Consider the following 24,337-nt stretch of genomic DNA (forward strand, 5'->3'; position numbering starts at 1 on the left):
TCTCATAAAACATTTTAGAGAAAGGCTCAATGCAGTTAACCTCGCAAGGTGAGGTATTGAAAACAGGGGTGCCAATAATTTCCATTCAACATGCTTTTTAGTCCAGGACTAGTCTTAATCTGTTTCCGGGAAACCGGCTCTATATGTAGCACCAGTCCATCTCAAATGACAGAAGTTTTGAACTTCAATTTGCTATTTATGGCCTGTAGGCCTCATTGACCTGAGCTCATACAACTCGTTTTTGAGTTGCATAATGTATGGATTATTTTGACTATAACAAATACTCAGATTAAACATATTGTGCTATTTATCACAGACTTCTTTGTGTCAAAATTTTTTAAATAGTGGCAGGATTTTATGTAATCAACCCGAGATATGGCGTATCTTGTTGGTTCTGGGGTCATCCAGATAACATTTCAGCCGACAGCCGACAGCCGACCTCTCCTCTCATCACTAAATTGTTCCACATCGGATGTCTCTTGATCTGGATCATATTCTTTGTTGTCATCAACTACTGACACTTCCTCCTCTAATGCATCTTCACTGTCAGTTTCCTGGCCTCTCTCCTCCTCACCAGTGTCGTGATCAAAGATATGATCAAGAGCCTCACATACAGTATATCATTTGGTCATTGTGCTGCCACAGAATTAATTGTTTGCAAGGCCTCAAAAAAGCTTTATATACCAGAGCTGCGAGAAAAGTTCTATATATTACTGAAACAATGTTGTGATTGTTTGTGAGAATGCCAACAGGTGTGGTTCTAATGGGGGAAAGATTACAGTTGAAGTCAGAAGTTTACATATACCTAAGCCAAATAGATTTAAACTCAGTTTCCCAATTCCTGACATTTAATCCTAGTAAAAATTCCCTGTCATTGGTCAGGTAGGATCACCACTTTATTTTAATAATGTGAAATGTCAGAATAATAGTAGAGAGAATTATTTATTTCAGCTTTTATTTCTTTCATCACATTCCCAGTGGGTCAGAAGATTACATACACTCATTTAGTATTTGGTAGCATTGCCGTTAAATTGTTTAACTTGGCGCAAACGTTTCAGGGAGCCTTCCACAACCTTCCCACAATAAGCTGGGTGAATTTTGGCCCATTCCTCCTGACAGAGCTGGTGTAACTGAGTCAGGTTTGTAAGCCTCTTTGCTCGCACACCCTTTTTCAGTTCTACCCACAACTTTTTTATAGGATTGAGGTCAGGGCTTTGTGATGGCCATTCCAATACCTTGACTTGGTTGTCCTTAAGCCATTTTGCCACAACTTTGGAAGTATGCTTGGGGTCATTGTCCATTTGGAAGATCCATTTGCGACCAAGCTTTAACTTCCTGACTTTTCTTGAGATGTTGCTTCAATATATCCACATAATTTTCCCATCCACATAATGGTCCTTCCTCATGAAGCCATCTATTTTGCGAAGTGCACCAGTCCCTCCTGCAGCAAAACACCCCAACAACATGATGCGGCCACTCCTGTGCTTCACGGTTGGGAAGTGATCTTCTGCTTGCAAGCCTTCCCTCTTTTTCCTCCAAACATAACAATGGTCATTATGGCCAAACAGTTCTATTTTTGTTTCATCAGACCAGAGGACATTTCTCCAAAAAGTACAATCTTTGACCCCATGATCAGTTGCAAGCCGCAGTCTGGCTTTTTTATGGTGGTTTTGAAGCAGTGGCTTCTTCCTGAGTGGCCTTTCAGGTTATGTCGATATAGGACTCGTTTTACTGTGGATACAGATACTTTTGTACCTGTTTCCTCCAGCACCTTCCCAAGGTAATTTGCTGTTGTTCTGGGATTGATTTGCACTTTTCGTACCAAAGTACGTTCATCTCTAGGAGACAGAACTCATCTCCTTCTTGAGCGGTATGGCGGCCACGTGGTCCCATGGTGTTTATACTTGCTTACTATTGTTTGTACAGATGAACGTGGTACCTTCAGGCGTTTGGGAATTGATCCCAAGGATAAACCAGACATGTAAAAAAAAAAAATGAAGTCTTTGCTGATTTCTGTTGATTTTCCCATGATGTATAGCAAAGAGGCACCGAGTTTGAAGGTAGGCCTTGAAATACATCCACACGTACACCTCCAATTGACTCAAAGGATGTCAATTAGCCTATCAGAAGCTTCTAAATCCATGACATCGTTATCTGGAATTTTCCAAGCTGTTTAAAAGTCACAGTCAACTTAGTGTATCTAAACTTCTGACCCACTGGAATTGTGATACAGTGAATTATAAGTGAAATAATGTCTGTAAACATTATTTGTGGAAAAATGACTTGTGTCATGCACAAAGTAGATGTCCTAACCGACTTGCCAAAACTATAGTTTGTTAACAAGAAATTTGTGGAACAGTTGAAAAATGAGTTTTAATGACTCCAACCGAAGAGTATGTAAACTTCCAACTTCAACTGTATATTGGCAACCACAAGAAGGGGAGTGAGGTGTGTGTGTGTGTGTGTGCGCTCAAACACATATGCATGTGGGGGTCTGGGAGAGGAAGTGTGTCCATCTGATGAATGGGCATGTGCCTGAACTCAATTTTATACCCAAATTGGAGTCTCACCCATTCATTTCTAATGACCGGTCATTTTTGACCGGGACCACCAGAGGTGTACAAAAGTTAAATAAAACACACAAAATGTAATGAAAATAATCAAAATGTATTTTGTGTGTTAAGATGCCCTGTGTGGACAAAGTCATGGAACCTTATGACAATCAGATTAAATGAACTACATTTTTCAGAGATTAAACTTGTAAATTGGTCCAAGTCGACTGGAATACAGCAGAAGGGCTAGTTGAGTATCTAGAGCATCAGCATTTGTGAGTTCGATTACAGGCTCAAAATGACCAGAAAAAAATAACTTCCTTCTGAAACTTGTCGGTCTATTGTTCTGAGAAATGAAGGATATTCCATGCGAGAAATTGCCAAGAAACTTATGATCTCGTACAACGATGTGTACTACTCCCTTCACAGAACAGCGAAAACTGGCTCTAACCAGAATAGAAAAAGGAGTGGGAGGCCCCGGTGCACAACTGAGTAAGAGGACAAGTACAGTGGGGCAAAAAAGTATTTAGTCAGCCACCAATTGTGCAAGTTCTCCCACTTAAAAAGATGAGAGAGTCCTGTAATTTTCAACATAGGTACACTTCAACTATGACAGACAAAATGAAGAAAAAAAAGTCCGGAAAATCACATTGTAGGATTTTTATGAATTTATTTGCAAATTATGGTGGAAAATAAGTATTTGGTCACCTACAAACAAGCAAGATTTCTGGCTCTCACCGACCTGTAACTTCTTCTTTAAGAGGCTACCCTGTCCTCCACTCGTTACCTGTATTAATGGCACCTGTTTGAACTTGTTATCAGTATAAAAGACACCTGTCCACAACCTCAAACAGTCACCCTCCAAACTCCACTATGGCCTAGACCAAAGAGCTGTCAAAGGACACCAGAAACAAAATTGTAGACCTGCACCAGGCTGGGAAGACTGAATCTGCAATAGGTAAGCAGCTTGGTTTGAAGAAATCAACTGTGGGAGCAATTATTAGGAAATGGAAGACATACAAGACCACTGATAATCTCCCTCAATCTGGGGCTCCACGCAAGATCTCACCCCGTGGGGTCAAATGATCACAAGAACGGTGAGCGAAAATCCCAGAACCACACGGGGGGACCTAGTGAATGACCTGTATAGATCTGGGACCAAAGTAACAAAGCCTACCATCAGTAACATACTAAGCCGCCAGGGACTCAAATCCTGCAGTGCCAGACGTGTCCCCCTGCTTAAGCCAGTACATGTCCAGGCCCGTCTGAAGTTTGCTAGAGAGCATTTGGATGATCCAGAAGAAGATTGGGAGAATGTCATATGGTCAGATGAAACCAAAATAGAACTTTTTGGTAAAAACGCAACTCGTCGTGTTTGGAGGACAAAGAATGCTGAGTTGCATCCAAAAAACACTATACCTACTGTGAAGCATGGGGGTGGAAACATCATGCTTTGGGTCTGTTTTTTTGCAAAGGGACCAGGACGACTGATCCGTGTAAAGGAAAGAATGAATGGGGCCATGTATCGTGAGATGAGAGCGTACAGGTCGCAGTGGTGGGTAGTATATGGGGCTTTGGTGACAGAATGGATGGCACTGTGATAGACTGCATCCAATTTATTGAGTAGGGTATTGGAGGCTATTTTGTAAATGACATCGCCGACGTCGAGGATCTGTAGGATGGTCAGTTTTACAAGGGTATGTTTGGCAGTATGAGTGAAGGATGCTTTGTTGCGAAATAGGAAGCCAATTCTAGATTTAACTTTGGTTTGGAGATGTTTGATGTGAGTCTGGAAGGAGAGTTTAGAGGTGGATCAGAGACTCACCAGCAGCAAGAGTGCCATTATTGATGTACACAGAGAAGAGAGTTGGTCCAAGAATTGAACCATAATGCTCCAGATACTCTTCAAGTTTTAAGAAGGCCAGTTTTATTGCTTCTTTAATCAGGACAACAGTTTTCAGCTGTGCTAACATAATTGCAAAAGGGTTTTCTAATGATCAATTAGCCTTTTAAAATTATAAACTTAGATTAGCTAACCCAACGTGCCATTACAACACAGGAGTAATGGTTGCTGATAATGGGCCTCTGTACGCCTATGTAGATATTCCATTTCCAGCTTCAATAGTCATTTACAGCAATAACATATTATTTCTGATCAATTTGATGTTATTTTAATGGACAATTCTTTTGGCATTTCTTTAAAAAACAAGAATTTCTAACTGACAACAAACTTTTGAACGGTGGTATATGTTGCACCAACCAATCTATATACTGTGTATACTACTTTCATTGAGATGGCATTAGCAGGTATTACAGTACACAGTGCATGAACACATCATTCATTATATACTGTATTTATATTCAGATATACATATGGAAATATAGGAATATTTAAATATGATGTACATTATTAATAAAGTGAAATAACATTCTGTTTTACTCACCATCTCGCCTTCTCCAGGAGAAGCCAAAGCAGAGCAGAAAGACCAGCACCAGAGAGATGCACATCAGAGCCACAGATGCCTTGGCAGACTTGGTCAGCGCAGTTTGTGTCTCTGGGAGAGGAGATACACAAGGGAGGAGGGTAGAATATGTTTGAGGCCAGGCTGAATAGAATATACACTTTATTGTCCATTTGGTAAGGACATACATTTGTTCTCTTTTCCCCAACCTCAGACACACACACGTTGAGAGGCACAGGGTCAGCGGTGTTGCAGCGCCCCTGGATGGAGAGCTAGTTTTGGGGTTAAGTGCCTAGCTCAAGGGAACAACAGCATTGGTAGTAATGATTTACACCAGAAGCCCTCCTGTGGCCAGTTCAGTCCACGCTTTTTCATCAAGTAGTCCTTTTGGTTACTGGTCCATCTCTCTAACCTCTTACCACCCTCTGCTGTTTCTAAGAGCGGGTTATGGTGGAAACCCAGCTAAGAATTTGATCAAACTCAATGTTGGGATTTCTTGAATTTGTGAATATTCTCTCTGTCCTCTTCCCCTCTTCTCTCTCTTTCTCCCTATCTCCTACCCCCTCTCTTTCTTACCTAATATGGGGTCGATGTCGGCCAGGGCTGCGGAGGTGACCACAGGTTCAGTGACGCTGGGCAGATGGACGACACACTCCACCTCCCCGGCTAGCTCCCTCTGCTCAGGGCTCAGGGTGTAGTAGCGCCTGGTTTTGAAGGTGCCGTCCAGGCCCGACTCGCTCAGCAGAGGTGCGGGGAGCTCCGTGCCATTCTGTAGCCAGGAAACGGAGACGTCCTCCGGATAGAAGCCCTCGATGTCGCAGGAGAGGGTGAGTGGGGAGTCGCGGGAGGGCAAGGGCATTGCGGAGAGGGTGACAGTCGGGAGGTCTGGGGAGGAAAGAGTAATTATACACTACCGTTCAAAAGTTTGCGGTCACTTAGAAATGTCCTTGTTTTTAAAATGACATCAAATTAATCAGAAATACAGTGTAGACATTGTTAATGTTGTAAATGACTATTGAAGCTGGAAACGGAAGATTTTTTAATGGAATATCTACATAGGCGTACAGAGGCCCATTATTAGCAACCATCACTCCTGTGTTCCAATGGCACGCTGTGAAAACCCTTTTGCAATTATGTTAGCACAGCTGAAAACGGTTGTCCTGATTAAAGAAGCAATACAACTGGCCTTCTTTAGACTAGTTGAGTATGTGGAGCATCAGCATTTATGGGTTTGATTACAGGCTCAAAAACAAATAACTTTCTTCTGAAACTGGTCAGTCTATTCTTGTTCTGAGAAATGAAGACTATTCGTGGTGAGAAATTGCCAAGAAACTGATGATCTTGTAATAGTCTTCATTTCTAGTAGCCATTATTTACTGTTTTACACCTAAGGTGTAACCCATTTTATAAGAGATTCTCCAAAATTGAAATATTCCAAGCATTTATATATATATATATACACTCCAGTCATACTTTATCAAAAGCCTTTTTAAAGTCAGCTATGAATACCTGGCCTGGTTTCCCATATTTTTCAGAGTGTACTATTGTTTCCAGTACTTGTCTTATATTGTCTACAATGTATAACATCAGACAATAGCTTTTTAATTCTATGCATTTTCCTATCATTTTTGCACCACAACGCTGAAGAGGCCTACGATTTTTTTAATGGACTGGATCTTTATATTTACCACTTGGATCGTGTTTCAGTAATAATGAAATCAGACCTTCTTGGTATGTGTCTAATAATGTACCATTTTTTATAGGAGCGGTTAAAACATGCTAATAACGGCCCTCTGAGTATATCAAAAGGTTTGGTATACTTCCACTGGTATGCCTTCCAGCCCTAGTTTTCCCGGATTTAAAGGCATTAATTGCGTCAAGAAGTTCTTCCTCTGTAATTTGGCCTTCACATCAGTCTTTCTGTAGAGCTGTCAATTTTACATTATTAATAGAAAGGAAATCCATACAATTAGCTTCGGTTCATGTCATAATGTTTCTTTAGAGCTGCCTAAAAGAAATAATGGATTTATTGTGATGGTGTATATTATCAAATAGATTTATTCAAATATTTTCATGTAAATATCCCAAAGGCGCCAATCAGCGGTTTCTATGCGTGGAGGCTAAATGTGTTCATGTTAATTAACGGTCAATTACCTTGAAACGGGCAGACCTTTGCATGACAAATGTAAACATATGCTTAAAGTACTTTACTTCCTCTTTCAAAATATTGTTTGGTGAATCATGGGTGACTCCGTCATTTGTAACAACTTTCAGAAAATTATTTTTGGAAGCATGATAGAACAATTATTTGGTGCATTTTCCCCCATATTCCATCCAGTTTGCTTGATTTTTTATAATATATTACACTTGATCCTTCTTGAATAAGTTCTTCCATTTCTTTTTGCTTTTCCTCTAACTTATTCTGAGCCTCTATGGTACAGGTTTGATTGCTATCTGTACTGTTTGTTCTTCCCTCTCCTTTGTTAATATGGACTCTTGACCTAAATCTTGACCTAAATTACTTTTTCTTTTGAGATGAGTACTGAATTGCATGGCCTCCAAAGGCACATTTAAAAGTGTCCCATACATTAAGGGGATCTGTGTACATATATTATGTTGGAAAAAGTCCGTTATAAATTCTTCTGCCCTAGTTAAAAACAAGTTATCATCCAATAGGCTTTGATAAAATTTCCAATATCCTCTCGCACGTGGAAATTCTGTCAGAGTAATATATATGCCAATTATTTGATGGTCTGACCTCCTTCTGTCCCCAATCAACACTTTTTAAACTTTTGGTGCGAGAGAGAATGACAATAGAAGGTAGTCAAGGTGACTAACTTGATTGAGCCTCCGCCATGTATATCTCCCTAGGTCAGGTGTAACGGAGATGCTGGGAATCAAGAAGCAAGGGGGTGACATGGAACGAGACAAAACAAGAGCAGCGTCTGGACATGAAACATAACTAATACTGTCTGCGGAATGAACCAAAGTGTATAGATATAGATACAGATATAGGTGAGGTAATCAGTGAAGTGATGGAGTCCAGGTGAGTCTGATAATGAGTCACAGGTGCGCATAACGATGGTGCCAGGTGTGTGTAATGGTTGTCAGAGCCAGTGATTAGTAAACCGGCGACGTCGAGCGGGAGTAGACGTGACATCAGGAAATTTAAGCCTCCATATATCCACTAGTTCCAACATATCTATGAGATTCCTGATTTCCTTAAGTGCATGAGGGTGATAGTTTGTATTGTGATTTCCTTTACGGTCCATAGAGGTATTTAAAACCGTATTATAAACTTCCACCATAAAAATAATAATGTATTGTATTGCTTGTAAGGTTGAAAAATTATTATATTTTCAAAGCGTGGATCATCATTATTTGGACCGTATAGGTTAATGAGCCATATCTGTTTATGGTCCAATAACATATTTGAAATTATCCATCTACACTACTAAAGCTTAAGAACACCTACTCATTCAAGGGTTTTTCTTTATTTATACTATTTTCTACATTGTAGAATAGTGAAGACATCAAAACTATGAAATAACACATGTGGAATCATGTAGTAACCATAAGAAGTGTTAAACAAATCAAAATATATTTCATATTGGAGATTCTTCAAATAGCCACCCTTTGCCTTTTGATGACAGTTTTGCACACTCCCTGCGTCGTTTCATGAGTTATTGGCGTTCAAACAGGCAGCAATCTGGCCGGTATTTTTAATTTAATTTTTTTCATTTCACCTTTATTTAACCAGGTAGGCTTGTTGAGAACAAGTTCTCATTTGCAACTGCGACCTGGCCAAGATAAAGCATAGCAGTGTGAACAGACAACAACACAGAGTTACACATGGAGTAAACAATAAACAAGTCAATAACATAGTAGAAAAAAAAGAATCTATATACATTGTGTATGAGGTAGCACCGTGATAGTCTCACTACACTGGAAGTTAATAGGAATATGATTTTTCACTACACTGGAAGTTAATAGGAATATGATTTTTAGATTATGAAAACGTCTATCATACATGTCAGATTTCAATACTGGTCGATGTCATAACTCGGGAGGGTATCTTCTCTCGAATGAGCCATTGATCATACTTCTGCGATATTCTTACCTTGAAAAATGTGTAAATTAACAGAGGGTAAGGGTAAGGGTAAGTAGCACATTTTTGACATTTGTCTGCCTCTTTAGTCCAGGGTGCATTGCATGGTGCCGTTGACAGAGGTATTATAGAAACGAGATAGGAATCAAATCAATTAATGTAAAACACCACACCCAACATACTGCTGACCAATCGCGTTCACGTTGTCATGCCCCTTCACACGGTTTTTAAGCTAATCATCGCGCAGTACCTTCTCAAAGTCAGTGGAAATGTATAGAATGTACTTCGTGCAAATTTTGGGTTTTTAAACTAGCACGAAATAAACTCAAATTCATACCATGAAGGAGAGTGCTCCTTGTCACAGAATCTCCCAGAATGCAATACACGGCCCATTGACGTAGCATGGGCAACATTTCCCATCTCCTCAAATGTGTATCTGTCATTGCGAATGTCAGACTCCTGTCTGTGAGGCATATCAATCTGCAGGTTGGACATGGTGAGATTGTAGACTCCAAAATCTGATAATGCAGTTTGTTTAGGCGATTTTACAGCTAACTAGTTACGCTACTGCCTCTGATCTGGAGGACAAACTAAACACAAATGCTTCATTTGTAAATTGTGTCTGAGTGTTGGAGTGTGCCCCTGGCCATCGTCAATAAAGAAATAATCATGCTGTCTGGTTCGCTTAATATAAGGATTTTGAAATGGTTTATACTTTTACTTTTGATACTTAAGTATATTTAAAACCAAATAATTTTAGACTTTTACTCAAGTAATATATTACTGGGTGACTTTTACTTGAGTCATTTTCTATTAAGGTATCTTTACTTTTACTCAAGTATGACAATTGAGTACTTTTTCGACCACTGTTGCTACCTAGCTTGCCAGCCAGACCATAGAGAGAGTATTGCATTGTGGATTTTATAGTCGACTTGACCTGCAACAGATTTCCACAACGATTTTCCATGTTGCTACCAACCTCATTATAACGCCAAAATTAAACATTTGTTCACAAAATATATTGTTCTCACCTATTAGTGTTATTTAACATGGCAAATTAAAGGAATTAGTGGATTTTAATAAACTGCATGCTTTCTCGACAAGTTGCATGACTCCAAGTTTACATTGATATGATGGTGTCACACCCTGATCTGTTTCACCTGTCTTTGTGCTTGTCTCCACCCCCTTCCAGATGTCGCCAATCTTCCCCATTATCCCCAGTGTATTTATACCTGTGTTCTCTGTTTGTTTGTTGCCAGTTCGTTTTGTTTCGGGAAACCTACTAGTAGTATTCCCCTTGCGCCTGTATGTTCTAGTGCCTGTTTTCTAGTTTATCCCAGTTTTGACCAGTCTGCCTACCCTGAGTCTGCCTGCAGTTCTGTACTTTGCCACACCACACTTGGTTATTGACCCCTGCCTGCTCTGACTATGAGAGTGCCTGCAGTTCTGGACCTTTTGCACCCTATCTGGATTACCGACCTCTGCCTGCCCTTGACCTAGTAATACACTTTTGTTACTCCAACAAATCAAAATCAAATCAAATCCAATTTTATTTGTCACATACACATGGTTAGCAGATGTTAATGCGAGTGTAGCGAAATGCTTGTGCTTCTAGTTCCGACAATGCAGTGATAACCAACAAGTAATCTAACTAACAATTCCAAAACTACTGTCTTATACACAGTGTAAGGGGATAAGGAATATGTACATAAGGATATATGAATGAGTGATGGTACAGAGCAGCATACAGTAGATGGTATCGAGTACAGTATATACATATGAGATGAGTATGTAGACAAAGTAAACAAAGTGGCATAGTTAAAGTGGCTAGTGACATAAGAATGCAGTCGATGATCTAGAGTACAGTATATACATATGCATATGAGATGAATAATGTAGGGTAAGTAACATTATATAAGGTAGCATTGTTTAAAGTGGCTAGTGATATATTTACATAATTTCCCATCAATTCCCATTATTAAAGTGGCTGGAGTTGGGTCAGTGTCAATGACAGTGTGTTGGCAGCAGCCACTCAGTGTTAGTGGTGGCTGTTTAACAGTCTGATGGCCTTGAGATAGAAGCTGTCTGCATCTGGAAGGTACGAGGAGGTGCTTCGGGGTCTTATGGAAGGCTTCCAGACCTTGGCCGAACGCCATGACCAAGCATTGAACACATTGCTGAAGCAATTCTGCGTGTTGTCTGTTAGGCAACCTACCACGACGGTAACCTCCCAGCCTCTCAATAACCCGGCTGTAAGCAGCACTGCCTCCCCGGTCACCCCGGTTTCCAAAGAACCCCTCTTACCTCTCCCCAGAATGATTCGATGGAGAGTCGGGACTGCCGGGCGTTTCTCGCTCAGTGTTCCCTCATCATTGTGCTGCAGCCCTCCTCCTTCACCTTGGGCCGCTCTAAGATAGCATAGCTCATTACACTGATGTCCAGGAGGGCTCACGCCTGTGCTACAGCAGTACAACAGTCGGCCGTATGCTTCAGTCTGGAGGAGTTCGTGGCAGAGGTGAAAGTTTTTGATGCTCCATTGTCCAGGAGAGAGGCTGCCCGGAAGTTACATCAGCTTCGGAAAGACTCCCGCAATGTGGCAGACTATGCGGTGGATTTCTGCACATTTGCAATTGTGTGCCTGGAACCCAGAAATCTGGTGGGCCATATGGAGAACTTTTCCTCTCCCCTTATTCGCACCCCTTTTCATGCAATTTTGCTATGAGGGAATCAGTCAATCTCTCAAGGTACTCATTAACTCTGTGGCTGAGAGATTTATGAACGCTACCTTGGTTCTGAGCTGGACATCCCTACAGCCCCTCTCCATTCCCATGGACGTTAGAGCACTGGACGGCCGCTCTGTAGGCCGGGTCACCCACAATACCACTCCCATCAACCCACGTCTGTCAGGGAACCACAGCGAGACGATCCAATTCCTGCTTATTAAATTTCCTCAGGTTCCAGTGGTATTGGGATTCTCTTGGCTCCAGCGACACAATCCCCACATTGACTGGTCTTCTGGTGCCATCATGGGCTGGGGCCCATTGCCTGAAGTCAGCACAACCTGCCCCAGGACGTCTTCCTGGGGGCTCGGAAGTTGCCACTCGGAAGTCGCCGGGAGGTCTTCAGTAAGGCCCAGGCTACTTCGCTTATGCCGCACTGACCCTATGACTGCGGGATAGACCTTCTCCCAGGCACCACTCCGCCCCAGGGACTACTGTACTCTGTCAGGTCCGGAGACCAAGGTTATGGCAATCTACATTGAGGACTCCCTAGCTGCAGTGTTCCTCCGTCCTTCTGCCTTCCCCTGCCAACGCAGTGTTCTTCTTTGTGGAGAAGGACAAAACCCTGTGCCCATGCATCAACTACCAAGGTCTCAACAAAACGGTGAAGAACCGCTACCCCCTAACCCTTATCTCCTCGGACTTCGAGTCGCTCCCGTGTTCTCCAAGCTGGACCTACGGAATGCCTACCACCTGGTGCGGCTACGGGAAGGGGACGAGTGGAAAACTGCCTTCAACGCTGTCATTACAAGTATCTGGTCATACCATTTGGCCTTACCAACGCCTCTGCTCTGTTCCAGGCTCTGGTTAATGATGCTATCTGGGACATGTTGAACCGGTTAGTCTTTGTCTACCTTGATGACATCCTCGTGTTCTCCCGCTTCGCCAAAGAACACGTGCTCCACTTCCGACAGGTTCTCCAACACCTCCTGGAGAAAGCAGGGAAGTGCGAATTCTAGTGCTCCACCATCCCCTTTCTGGGTTACATCATCGTTGCATGGAGTGTACAGATGGTTCCTGGATCGGTGGTGGATTGGCCCCAGCCTAACATCCAGGGTGCAACTGCAATGTTTCCTGGGATTCGCCATCTTTTATCCGGAGTACAGCACCCTGGCTTCCCGCCTGTCTGCACTCACCTCTCCCAAGGTTCCGTTCACTTGGTCCCCAGCTGCTGACCGTGCATTCCGGGATCTCAAACACCGCTTCACCACAGCTCCCATCTTGGTTCATCCTGACCTGCCAGTCCATGGTTGAGACCGATTGTTTCGGGTGACGGCTGTCCTGTCCCAGCGTTCTGGCCTGGATCTCAAGTTGCATTCTCAAGATGTGGGGAATCGTGAGCTTCTCACTATGAAGATGGCGTTGGCATGGAGGCACTGGTTGGAGGGGGCGGAACATCCGTGCTTCTAAACCTGCATTGCTTGCTGTTTGGGGTTTTAGGCTGGGTTTCTGTACAGCACTTTGAGATATCAGCTGATGTACGAAGGGCTATATAAATAAATGTGATTTGATTTGATCTGTTCATTGTGTGGACTGCCCACAGGAATCTGACATATCTTCACACCGCCAAACGCCTCAATTCCAGGTAAGCTAGGTGGGCCTTGCTGTTCACCTGGTTCATCTTCTCCCTAGCAAAATTTTTATGCGACTATTCAAATACGCATAAAGAAAATATGTACATTTTCCCACCAGTGGTGTTTCCATCAAACTGACTTGTTGCAGATAAAAATTAGTGTGGTGATAGTGCACACAATTCACTTCAAGTTTTCATGTACTGACTAAAATCCAATGTTCATTGTGTTTCCAGTGCCTTTTCAACTCTACCGATTAGTTTTGTCAAACTGTTGCGTTAAATATTTTTATTTGATTTATTTTACCTTTATTTAACTAGGCAAGTCAGTTAAGAACAAATTCTTATTTTCAATGATGGCCTAGGAACAGTGGGTTAACTGCCTGTTCAGGGGCAGAACGACAGATTTGAACCTTGTCGGCTCGGGGGTTTGAACTTGCAACCTTCCGGTTACTAGTCCAACGCTCTAACCCACTAGGCTACCCTGCCCCCCCAAATATCAAATGGCCCTATATCAAATGGCCCTACTCTGGTCTTGGCACTTGCGCTCTAGGCAACAGCTCTCAGATACAGTGCTTGTAGGCTGTGTGGTTAGGCTAGTCTACATAATGGGATTATGAATAAGTGGGAATGGTGTTTTTATTTGTCAAAACTGCAGTCAAGTATTGATCGTGTCAGCAGAATAAGACCCTCGATATTTATCAGAAAGCAGCATCAAGCTCATACCATGCACTTTCACCACCCTGTGAAATTCATCACTTATTTAATCTGTAGCCTAATTTAAATTGCATTGTTTCCGAAATTGTAGTGGGAGGACCACAAACCATATCATCTCGTGACTTACTTCAATATGGTTATATCATCATTTGCGCATAAAGGCATTTCCACAAATTTCTCGCATGATTAACTTTACTGGCACAAAAAGATCCCACCATGTCGAACGAACAAATGATCTGTCGGCATTTATAAAATTGCACAGAAATGTTCTGTTCCCATCATAGCTGTCATACATTTTTTATATATGGTATGACTTTACTCACAAACTGCGGATGGAAATGGATAGTGAGAATTCTAAATGACAAATTGTTAATGTTCAATGAACACCTCAAGCGAGGTGCTGGCTAGTGGAGTAGAACACTTAAAAAATAAAGGAGAGCCCCACACTCTAGGAGCTCAGATGCAAAAATATTTATGTCCAACTTTTCGACAGACAAGTTGTCTTCATCAGGGTATAATGACAAACACTGCGGGATAACTCATTTATATAGTGTCAAAAGACACACACAGGTGTCTGTGTTCATGGCCGGCTGTGTCACGTTCTGACCTTTATTTCCTTTGTTTTGTCATTATTTAGTATGGTCAGGGCGTGAGTTGGGGTGGGCAGTCTGTTTGTTTTTCTATGATTTGGGTATTTCTATGTTTCGGCCTCGTATGGTTCTCAATCAGAGGCAGGTGTCATTAGTTGTCTCTGATTGAGAATCATACTTAGGTAGCCTGGGTTTCACTGTGTGTTTGTGGGTGATTGTTTCCGTGTCTGTGTTCATTCCACGTTTATTGTTTTTGTATTCAGTTGTTCATGTGTCCATTTTCGCATTAAAAGAACCATGGACACTTACCACTGCCGCATATTGGTCCTCTGATCCTTTTCGCCTCTCCTCTTCGGAAGAAGAGGAGGAAATCCCTTACAGGGTGTGGCCTGATATCATTGGTTAATTCTCATGTATTAAAATAGCATACAAAAACATCATTTATTTTTCAATGAACTTCTATACCACATAAAAAAATCTGAAAATGGTCTCTTGACATGTATCATGTTGATAACCATGTAGTGTATTAATCAAATGATAGTAATTAATTGAAAAGTTGACACTTACAGACGAAGCTGAGTTGAAACTCTAAGCTCAGCAGTTTGTCCAGGGCAGCGTGAGTGACCACACAGCCATAGATCACATTCTGGTCGTCCACCAAAGGGATAAATTTCAAGATGTTGACCGCCCAGTAGGTCCCTTCTGGGGTGCGGTCGACTGCTGTGACCGCTTGCTCTAGCTGGACCACCTCCCCAGCTCTGGTCCAGGAGAAGTAGATGAGTGGAGGGCTAAAACCCTCTGCAATACAGTGAAGCTCACTCTTCACATCCAGTACCACCATCGTGGAGGGAATGGAGAGAGTGGGTGGAACTAAGAAATGAGAGAGATTAATTTATTTGTTTCAATGGTGAAGCGTTCAGATTCACATGACCAGTTGTGTCCAATGTTTTTTTACTTAACTTCCTGTTGCCCTTACTTGTCTGAGAGAACTGGATACATGAATGTCACATGAGGGAACAACTACAAATTAGAAACTACTTCATGGCATCCTTTCCTTTCTCCCTTTAGTGAATGTTATTGGATTGGTGAAAGCTGTGAAGAGGACCTCATGTTTTTACCTATCCAAACATGTTAGATCATTCAATACATCACGGAAGTGTGGAAGAGAGGTATTTGAGCAGGGCCTTAGACCTAATTTAAAACTGAAAGGACTATGAAAGACTTACCTTTGATGTCCAATGTAACATTGCTGGAGTGTAGCTCGGAGACGTTGTATCTGATTTGACACTCATACACGCCCTGTTGGTCAAGAGTGGCATTAAGCACAGTCAGAGAGAAGGTCCCATTGACAAATAAACTGGTGTCCCAACTGAAGCCTTTGTCGACATGGTTGTCGTCTGTCGTCCCGAAGGAGGCTATATGAGATCCGTTGAAGGTCCAACTGATCCCCAGGAGAGAGTCGCCTACAGGAGGGACTGAGATAGAACAGGGGAGAAGGGCAGACGTATGTGGCCGGACCCAAACTTCAGTTGGGGAGACTGAAAGAAAGAGTGAAAAAAATTGAAAATATCAGTGGTCTATATACATGTTCATAAAGGTTTTGTCCTTATTGACAATCAAAAGTATCATCAGAGATGGAGGAAGTTACATCAAAATGTATCTAGTTACAAAACACGCTTCAGACTAACGTACCAAAGTAAAATACAAAATACTGGTGCCGAAAAAATTCTGCAATTAAAATAAATGTATTTTGTATTTTCTAATCTGTAAAGGGGGAAAAAATGCCCTTTTGGGTTATTACAACAAAAAAAACAAGTTACTTCAAACAACAAACACTGTTTTTACCCCCTCGGACATCATTGCACACGCGATAGAACACCAGAATATGCACTACAATTATTTTTACCATGCTGCTGGACACTCCTCTCCTCTGTTTCATCAATAAAACGAAAACAATAACAAAGGTGCTGGGTCGAACAGTGGCGGTGTTTCCCACTTGACGGATTTCAGCTTTAAATTAGTTATAAATAAACTTCCCCACCCTTGGCTAACACGCTATGAGCAGTACCAAAAGTCCAGTTAATTGGCACAGTTCATGGCGTGTTAATTCATCCCATTATCCTCACTCTGGAAGTGCATCCCTGTGCATACAACTTTATTTCAAGGACCTCCACTCATCCATCAACACCTCTCATGGCCTCACACGATAGTGCCATCAGACTTCTGATACCAATGCAGCAAATTTGGCATGACAGGGGCCACAACATTTTGAAGTGCTATAAACAATGGTAGAAAAATATTTTTAGTCATTTGAAAATGCAAAATACCATTCCCTGAAGTATCTTACAACTACAGTAAGTAACTACAATGACATGTTTTTTTAAGACATTTCAAATACAAATGACCAAATACTAAAAAGTAATTGAAAGACATATGTCAAATACATAGAAATGCTACCATAATAGAAATACTAGAAATAGAGATACTACCATCTCTGAGTATCAGCAACATCTTAATTATGAAGTTATGTAAAGTTCAACATAACCTGTAAGATCAATAGCTATATATACATCTTGGTCACTGAAAGCTCAGTTGATGAAACATGAGTTAATTCAGTGAGTTTAGAGCAGATTTACTTATCCCAGCAGACCACAATCAATCAATAAATCAATCAGATGTATTTTATAAAGCCCTTTTTACATCAGCAGTTGTCACAAAGTGTTTTACAGATGCACAGCCTAAAACCCCAAAGAGCAATCAGTGCAGAGCACAGTGGCTAGGGAAATTTCCCTAAAAGGCAAGAACCTAAGAAGAATCAGGCTCCAAGGGAAGGTCGGTCCTTTTCTAGCTGTACCGGGTATAGATTTAAGACTACATGTGGCCAAATCATTTTTCAAGACATTCAAATGTTCATAGATTTTTTTTTTTTTACCAGGCAAGTCAGTTAAGAACAAATTCTTGTTTTCAATGACAGTCTAGGAGCAGTGGGCTAACTGCCTTGTTCAGAGGCAGAACAACAGATATTTGTAATACTTTTTTTTAAAATTCAGGGTTAGGCATTAGGGTTAGCAGTGTAATTAGAGTTAGATTTAAAATGATATTTCATGACTTTGTGGCTGTGCCAGCTACTGACCACTCTGCAGAGCTGCTTCCAGAACAAGATTCATGATGAAAAACGTTAACCTGCAGAATGGTATCAGATGTATGTATCCTATGGCAAACTACATTCCTGACTGTTGCTTGTTCCACGAGTGGAATTTCTTGAGAAATACATATAACAGCCATTGTCAAGCAATCAAGAGAAACACAAACCACAGAGCTAAAAACTTACAACAACTTACAACAAAATGTTAGAACAGCAAATTATTGTTGTGAAAAGAATGCATTCCTATTGGCTTTGAACACACAGTAGGCCTACAGTACATGTATGCAATGTCACACAAATCTAAACCATCAAGTTAAAAAGGAGGAAGGTTGGTGAAATTCCATTTCATACTTTCTTTCCAGGATTTCTTCTCACCTCTGACCAGCATCTCTCTCAAAAGGTAAAATTAGCCTCAATTTTGCAGAATGCTATATATAGGGTAAATATAGCTAAATACAATAGGAAGGCTTGGGAGACAATGTTCCACTACAGGAACACTGGTAAGGCTGGTTCCCTATATTAATAAATAACAAGCGCTATAAATATTAGTAGATAGGATTAAAGGCAAGCCGTGAAGTTTGATACTTGAGGAGAAGGTGAAGTGTTAATATTAGCACAACTTTCAGAATGATGGATGGATGATGGGTGGAGTGACCAGGAGAGCGGAAGGAGAGGAGAGGTTGAGAGAAAAAGAACTAGAGCTGTGTGGCTTAGTTGGTAGGGTTGTGGATTCGAATCCCACTGGGGCAACCCATTTGAAAATGTATGCGTGCACTACCGTAAATTGCTTTGGATAAAAGTGCCTGCTAAAGGCTTATGTATAGTAGGAATCTTGATAAAGAGAAAGATCTGATTAGTGGACCCTAAGACGACAAGATAGGTAATGAGTGACAACAAACAGAATACATGATGCATAAACTATCCCTATAAACATGGTTTTGAATGTGAATTATGAGTGAAACCTCAAGATGTGAGATATATTTGCTACATGTAAAGTAAAGAAAGATCTGAAAACTATTCTGAACTATTCTAATACAATACTATTCTCTAAGAAAAGGTTTTTAGGGAGTTGGATAGAGCAAAACAAGATTAAATTGTGATATGACTGTTGATATTGTGCTTTTGGAGTACGGTGGCATGTCAAAGTATTCACACCCCTTGGCATTTTTCCTATTTTGTTGCCTTATAACCTGGAATGAAAATGTATTTTTGGGGGGTTTTGTATCATTTGATTTACACAACATGCTTACCACTTTGAAGATGCAAAATATTTTTTAATTGAGAAACAAACAAGAAATAAGACAAAAAAACTGAAAACTTGATTGTGCATAATTATTCACCCCCCAAAGTCAATACTTTGTAGAGCCACCTTTTACAGCAATTACAGTTGCAAGTCTCTTGGGGTATGTCTCTATGAGTTGGGCACATCTAGTCACTGGGATTTGTGCCCATTCTTCAAGGCAAAATTCTCCAGCTCCTCAAGTTGGATGGGTTCCACTGGTGTACATCAATCCTTTAAAAACTTCTCAGCGATAGCCCCCTTTTTTTCAATGTTCGCCTAAATGACATACCCACATCTAATTGCCTGTAGCTCAGGTCCTGAAGCAAGGATATACATATTATTGGTAGCATTTGAAAGGAAACACTTTTAAGTTTGTGGAAATGTGAATTGAATGTAGGAGAATATAACACAATAGATCTGGTAGAAGAAAATACGAAGAAAAAAAACAACCAATCTTTTTCTACCACCATCGTTGAAATGGTCACAGTTAAAGCCATCACCCTGGTTGTAATTCCAACAGAAGTGTGTGTGCAAAGTTTCAGATGGATAACTTGAAGTATGAGTGAACTGCAATACTTTTAGTGTGAAGTTCCCAGGTACATTTGGGAAAATCGTGAAGGAGACATTCGCATTCATATAACATTTTTCTGCAAGAATATAGTCAAATCTATATACTTGGACTTTGATTTGTCTTTCCAAGTATTAACAAGTATTATAAGTTCAACATTTGCAAAACAACCAGTTTCATAACTTCATAACTCTGAATATCCTTATAATTCTTGTCCAAATTGAAAAGGCATGCTGTCGTACAAGGTTAATAGCTACATTTTATGACATATAAAGTCATAAACTCCCATATAGCCCAGCTCACTGGCTATCTAGCTAGCTTTGGTTGACCCCGAATGGTGCTTGTTTGACAAAGATACAGTCGTTCAAGTGATGACCGCCCGCGTCATCGGCGTGCCATGAAGGCGTCGCTTTCTGACCAAATATGGTGTCCTATAGGATATACTACACCCCTAATGATATAGTGAAGTTTTGTTAACTTCTAGGATCTCTGAGGAATATATACGAATGTGATTTGACTTGTTGAAACAACTTTTAGGGTGAGATTTTCACAGATTCCTTTCTTTTCAAATTGAACGAGTGGTAATACAAAATTGATCGTGCATGCTACATGGACCTTTTTAGGATATGAAAAATGATTTTATCTAACAAAACGACACTTCATGTTATCTCTGGGACCCTTTGGATGATAAATCAGAGCAAGATTTCAGAATGTAAGTACACATTTCACCTTCAGAGGTGAACTTATCAAATCTATCGTGGTGAAAAAAGTGTTTTGTTGTTAGGAGCTCTCCTCAAACAATAGCGTGGCATTTTGTCGTAATAGCTACTGTAAATTGGACGGTGCTGGTATATTAAGAAGAATTTAAGCTTTCAGCCGATATAAGACACTTATATGTACCGACATTTTTCATTTCTCTAAAATTTGCGGTCTTGACATAACGCGCTGCATGATTTACAACTGTCCTGTTGATGGGACACCGATCCTTAGATCATACCACAGATTCTGAACTGGATTGAGGTCTGTGCTTTGACTAGGCCATTCCAAGAAATGTAAATGTCTCCCCTTAAATCACTCGAGTGTTGCTGTAACAGTACGCTTAGGGTCATTGTCCTGCTGGAAGGTGAATCTCTTTCCCAGTCTCAAATCTCTGGAAGACTGAAAAAGGTTTCCCTCAAGAATTTCCCTGTATTTAGCACCATCCATCATTCCTTCAATTCTGACCAGTTTTCCAGTTCGTGCTGATGAAAACTTCCCTACAGCATGATGCTGCCACCACCATGCTTCACTGTGGGAATGGTGTTCTCGGGGTGATGAAAGGTGTTGGGTTTGCACCAGACATAGCATTTTCCTTGATGGCCAAAAATATACATTTTAGATGTTGTTTGGGGAGTCTCCCACATGCCTTTTGGTGAACACCAAACGTGTTTGCAAATTTTTTTCTTTAAGCAATGGGTTTTTTCTGGCCACTCTTCCGTAAAGCCGAGCTCTGTGGAATGTATGGCTTAAAGTGGTCCTATGGACAGACACTTCAATCCACGCTGTGGAGCTTTGTAGCTTCTTCAGGGTTATCTTTGGTCTCTTTGTTCGCTCTCTGATGAATTTAAAATAGGCAATAATGCGCTCATTTACAGTAATGTCCTGGCCTTTATATTGGCCTAATACACAACAATGCAATAAAACAGTACAATAATTCAAACAAGATATGCAAATGTTTGATCACGGTAAGAAGTGTGTCACGGTGTGGGCTACTGGTTGAAGGTAAGTCAGGTGCAGGAGAGCAGACATGGGTGATAATAGGCGCACTTTATTCATATCCAAATGAAAATAGCCATATACGCCCAAAGTACACGAAATGGTACAAAATAACCAACACACACGGGCCAAACACAGACCCGGTGCTAACCAGACTAATACGGGCTACACGTAACAAACAATTTCACACAAAGACATGAGGGGGAACAGAGTAATAAATACTTGATGTGTGATTGGGAATGAAAACCAGGTGTGCAGGGAACAAGACAAAACAAATGGGTAAATGAAAAACGGAGCGGCGATGGCTAGAAAGCCGGTGACGACGACCGCCAAACGCCGCCCGAACAAGGAGAGGAGCCGACCTCGGCGGAAGTCGTGACAAAGTATAAAATGATGGAAGATGATCAGGCATTGCAAAAAGCTAATACCAGGCAAGTACAAGAGTTTCAACATGCACATTTAGTTGAGTTTTGTTAGTTGGGTGTACATTGAATTTATTCAGTTGATAATTCAAAACAATATCAGTGTACATTCAACACAGTGTGATGTTGGTTGCCCGCAGGCAAGATGGAAATCCAATTAAGTTTGTTTCAGAATATTTTGCAGCTCATTCTGGCAACGAAAAAACAATAGTGAGAGGCCTTATACACAGCCCAAGAAGCATTCAAGCAAACTATGCAGATGAATGACCATGGTAAGAAGTGGAAGACAAGTGATAAGATGATAAGACATTACAAATACACTGTACTCGGCAAGTTCAAGAGTCTGTTATTAACCCTAAGCACTTTTGAGCATAGATGGAAACACAATTAGTTTGTTTCAGGATCTTCTGCAGCTCATTCAGTCAAAGTGAATCAATAGCGATCCAGGGCCGTAACATGTTGACTCGCCCTACTTGTAGAAAAGTGCAAATGCCATCCTCCTCTCTTTCATGTTGCCAAAACGGTCTATAACTATCATACTGTACATGATTTTAGTTTGTTGTTCTAGGCTACCTGGCTAAAATGCATGTTTGCCTAACCTCCTTTCATGTGCAACGATGAACCAGCTAATTAACATCAACCTGCTACATCTAGTTACATATTGAACTTCCATCCTCTCAGGCAAGGGGAACAATGTACGTATTTAAGGTATGATCAGAATCGCCGATATATTCATTGGCCAGTACGGAGAATTCAGTAAAACCATAAGTTCAAATCCCTATCTCCATCCATGGCTAATTTAGGAAAGTGTCAATTTTAGCTAAGATAGCTAGCTAGCTATAGCCACTGGAGGACAACAACATAACAAGATGCAACAATTCAAATTTTTTCTCTAAATTCCGTTTGGCTTTTGGTGTGATGTGATTGGTGTGAATCCAAAGCCAGAACCATTTACAGTTGAGCTCACTTAGTTTAGCTCAACGCTGATGGGCTATTATTGTTATAAAAAATGTTTTATCAAGGGAGGCCAAATGCTATGGAGAGCAACAATATCATACTCTTTTTGACCAGATAGCATCAGATAGATGGGCTACACATAAAGAGACAGAGAGGCGCTATTTTGTTCACTCTGATGTTTTCTTCAGTGAGATATATTCAGTCTCTTGTCAATTGAAGGAAAATGATGGAGCACAAAGAGACAAAATAAAATGTATTACATTTTTTTCTTTGTACATTTTTTCCATGAATACACGCCACTGACAATGTCCAGCTTAAACATGTTGATCTCATGGACAGTGGTCAGTCCTTGCATCATAGCTCTAATCAGAAAGTGGTTACATTTCTCCAACCCCATCCATTAGCTTTGTAGCAAACCAAGTGGCAGGACTGCCTTTTGGCTGAAAAACGTTAGATTGTGCCCTTTAATTAGTTTTAAAACAACTCTTTACATGGACATGTATCACATTTAAAGAAAAAGAAAATGGTTAGCAACAAACATTAATTATATATTCACATACAGTAGTAAAAGCAATAATTTATGTATTCCCTATAATGTGCAACTACGCATATTAAGTCACCACCGTACTGTAGGCCTATACTGAATCCTAGTCCGACAACTGTCAAAATTAGGTGTTGCGGAAAAAACAATCCAATGTCTGACATATAAACCTTAGAATTCTCCATAAACAAAATGACCAACACTTAAGTTTGACCTGCATGCTAACATCATGTAAATCCAATGCTTACCAGAATAATGGTCTAACACTTACCCAATCCTCATTTAACTATTACTACTGCTATTGACACTATCAGAAAACGACATTACAGCAATCATTCAGCTATCTGAGATAGTTGAACGCATACAACGCCACACTCGCAGATTGTCACCTGGATTTAATGTGAAACCAGGGCAAACATGCAAATCAATGTGGCTTGTTTGTTATCATGAGTGTGAGGGCAATGGCACAACACTCACCATGCTTTATGATTGTCAGAAAGTAGAGGCAGAGAAGGACTTTACACTGCATGGTCCGAGCTTGTCCCAAGACTAACTTCTTATCATCTCTCCCTCACCGGCTCTTATATGGGGGGTGGGGGGCAGTGGGCGGGCTTTTATCCATGAGGAGACACAGGGGGATAAGACATTTTGTCCCGAAGCCCCTCAGGAGAGAAAATAGGGGGCTTGTGCTGTAGTTGGCTAAATACCCCCCCACCCCACCCCCACACCCCCCAGTCAAACTGACAGATGGAGAGAAAAAGCAAAGGAAGAGTGAGAGTAATGTGCAAAGACACACAAATGGGATAGCAGTCACTTAAAATTCATTTGGGCCTACGGCCAAGGTTTTTGGCTACTTTACATTGGTGCTGCGTTGCGATGGCCAAATGC

At 40.9% G+C, this 24,337-nt stretch overlaps 1 protein-coding gene across 2 annotated transcripts in view; it reads right to left on the minus strand.

The window, feature by feature from the left end:
* Window positions 1–24,009, minus strand: part of si:ch211-180a12.2 (uncharacterized) — a 64,802-nt gene extending 40,793 nt beyond the window's left edge. For both annotated transcript variants that reach the window (XM_065008054.1, XM_029629763.2), the window contains exons 1-5: window positions 23,927–24,009; window positions 16,006–16,317; window positions 15,347–15,649; window positions 5,591–5,899; window positions 4,997–5,107 (exon numbers count right to left, since the gene is read on the minus strand). In XM_065008054.1, coding sequence (XP_064864126.1) covers window positions 4,997–5,107; window positions 5,591–5,899; window positions 15,347–15,649; window positions 16,006–16,317; window positions 23,927–23,978 — 1,087 coding nt within the window. In that variant the 5' untranslated portion in view covers window positions 23,979–24,009. The remainder of the gene's footprint in view (window positions 1–4,996; window positions 5,108–5,590; window positions 5,900–15,346; window positions 15,650–16,005; window positions 16,318–23,926) is intronic.
* Window positions 24,010–24,337: the final 328 nt, after the last annotated feature.

The sequence above is a fragment of the Oncorhynchus nerka genome, linkage group LG23, assembly GCF_034236695.1.
Source record: "Oncorhynchus nerka isolate Pitt River linkage group LG23, Oner_Uvic_2.0, whole genome shotgun sequence".
Lineage (NCBI taxonomy): Eukaryota > Metazoa > Chordata > Actinopteri > Salmoniformes > Salmonidae > Oncorhynchus > Oncorhynchus nerka.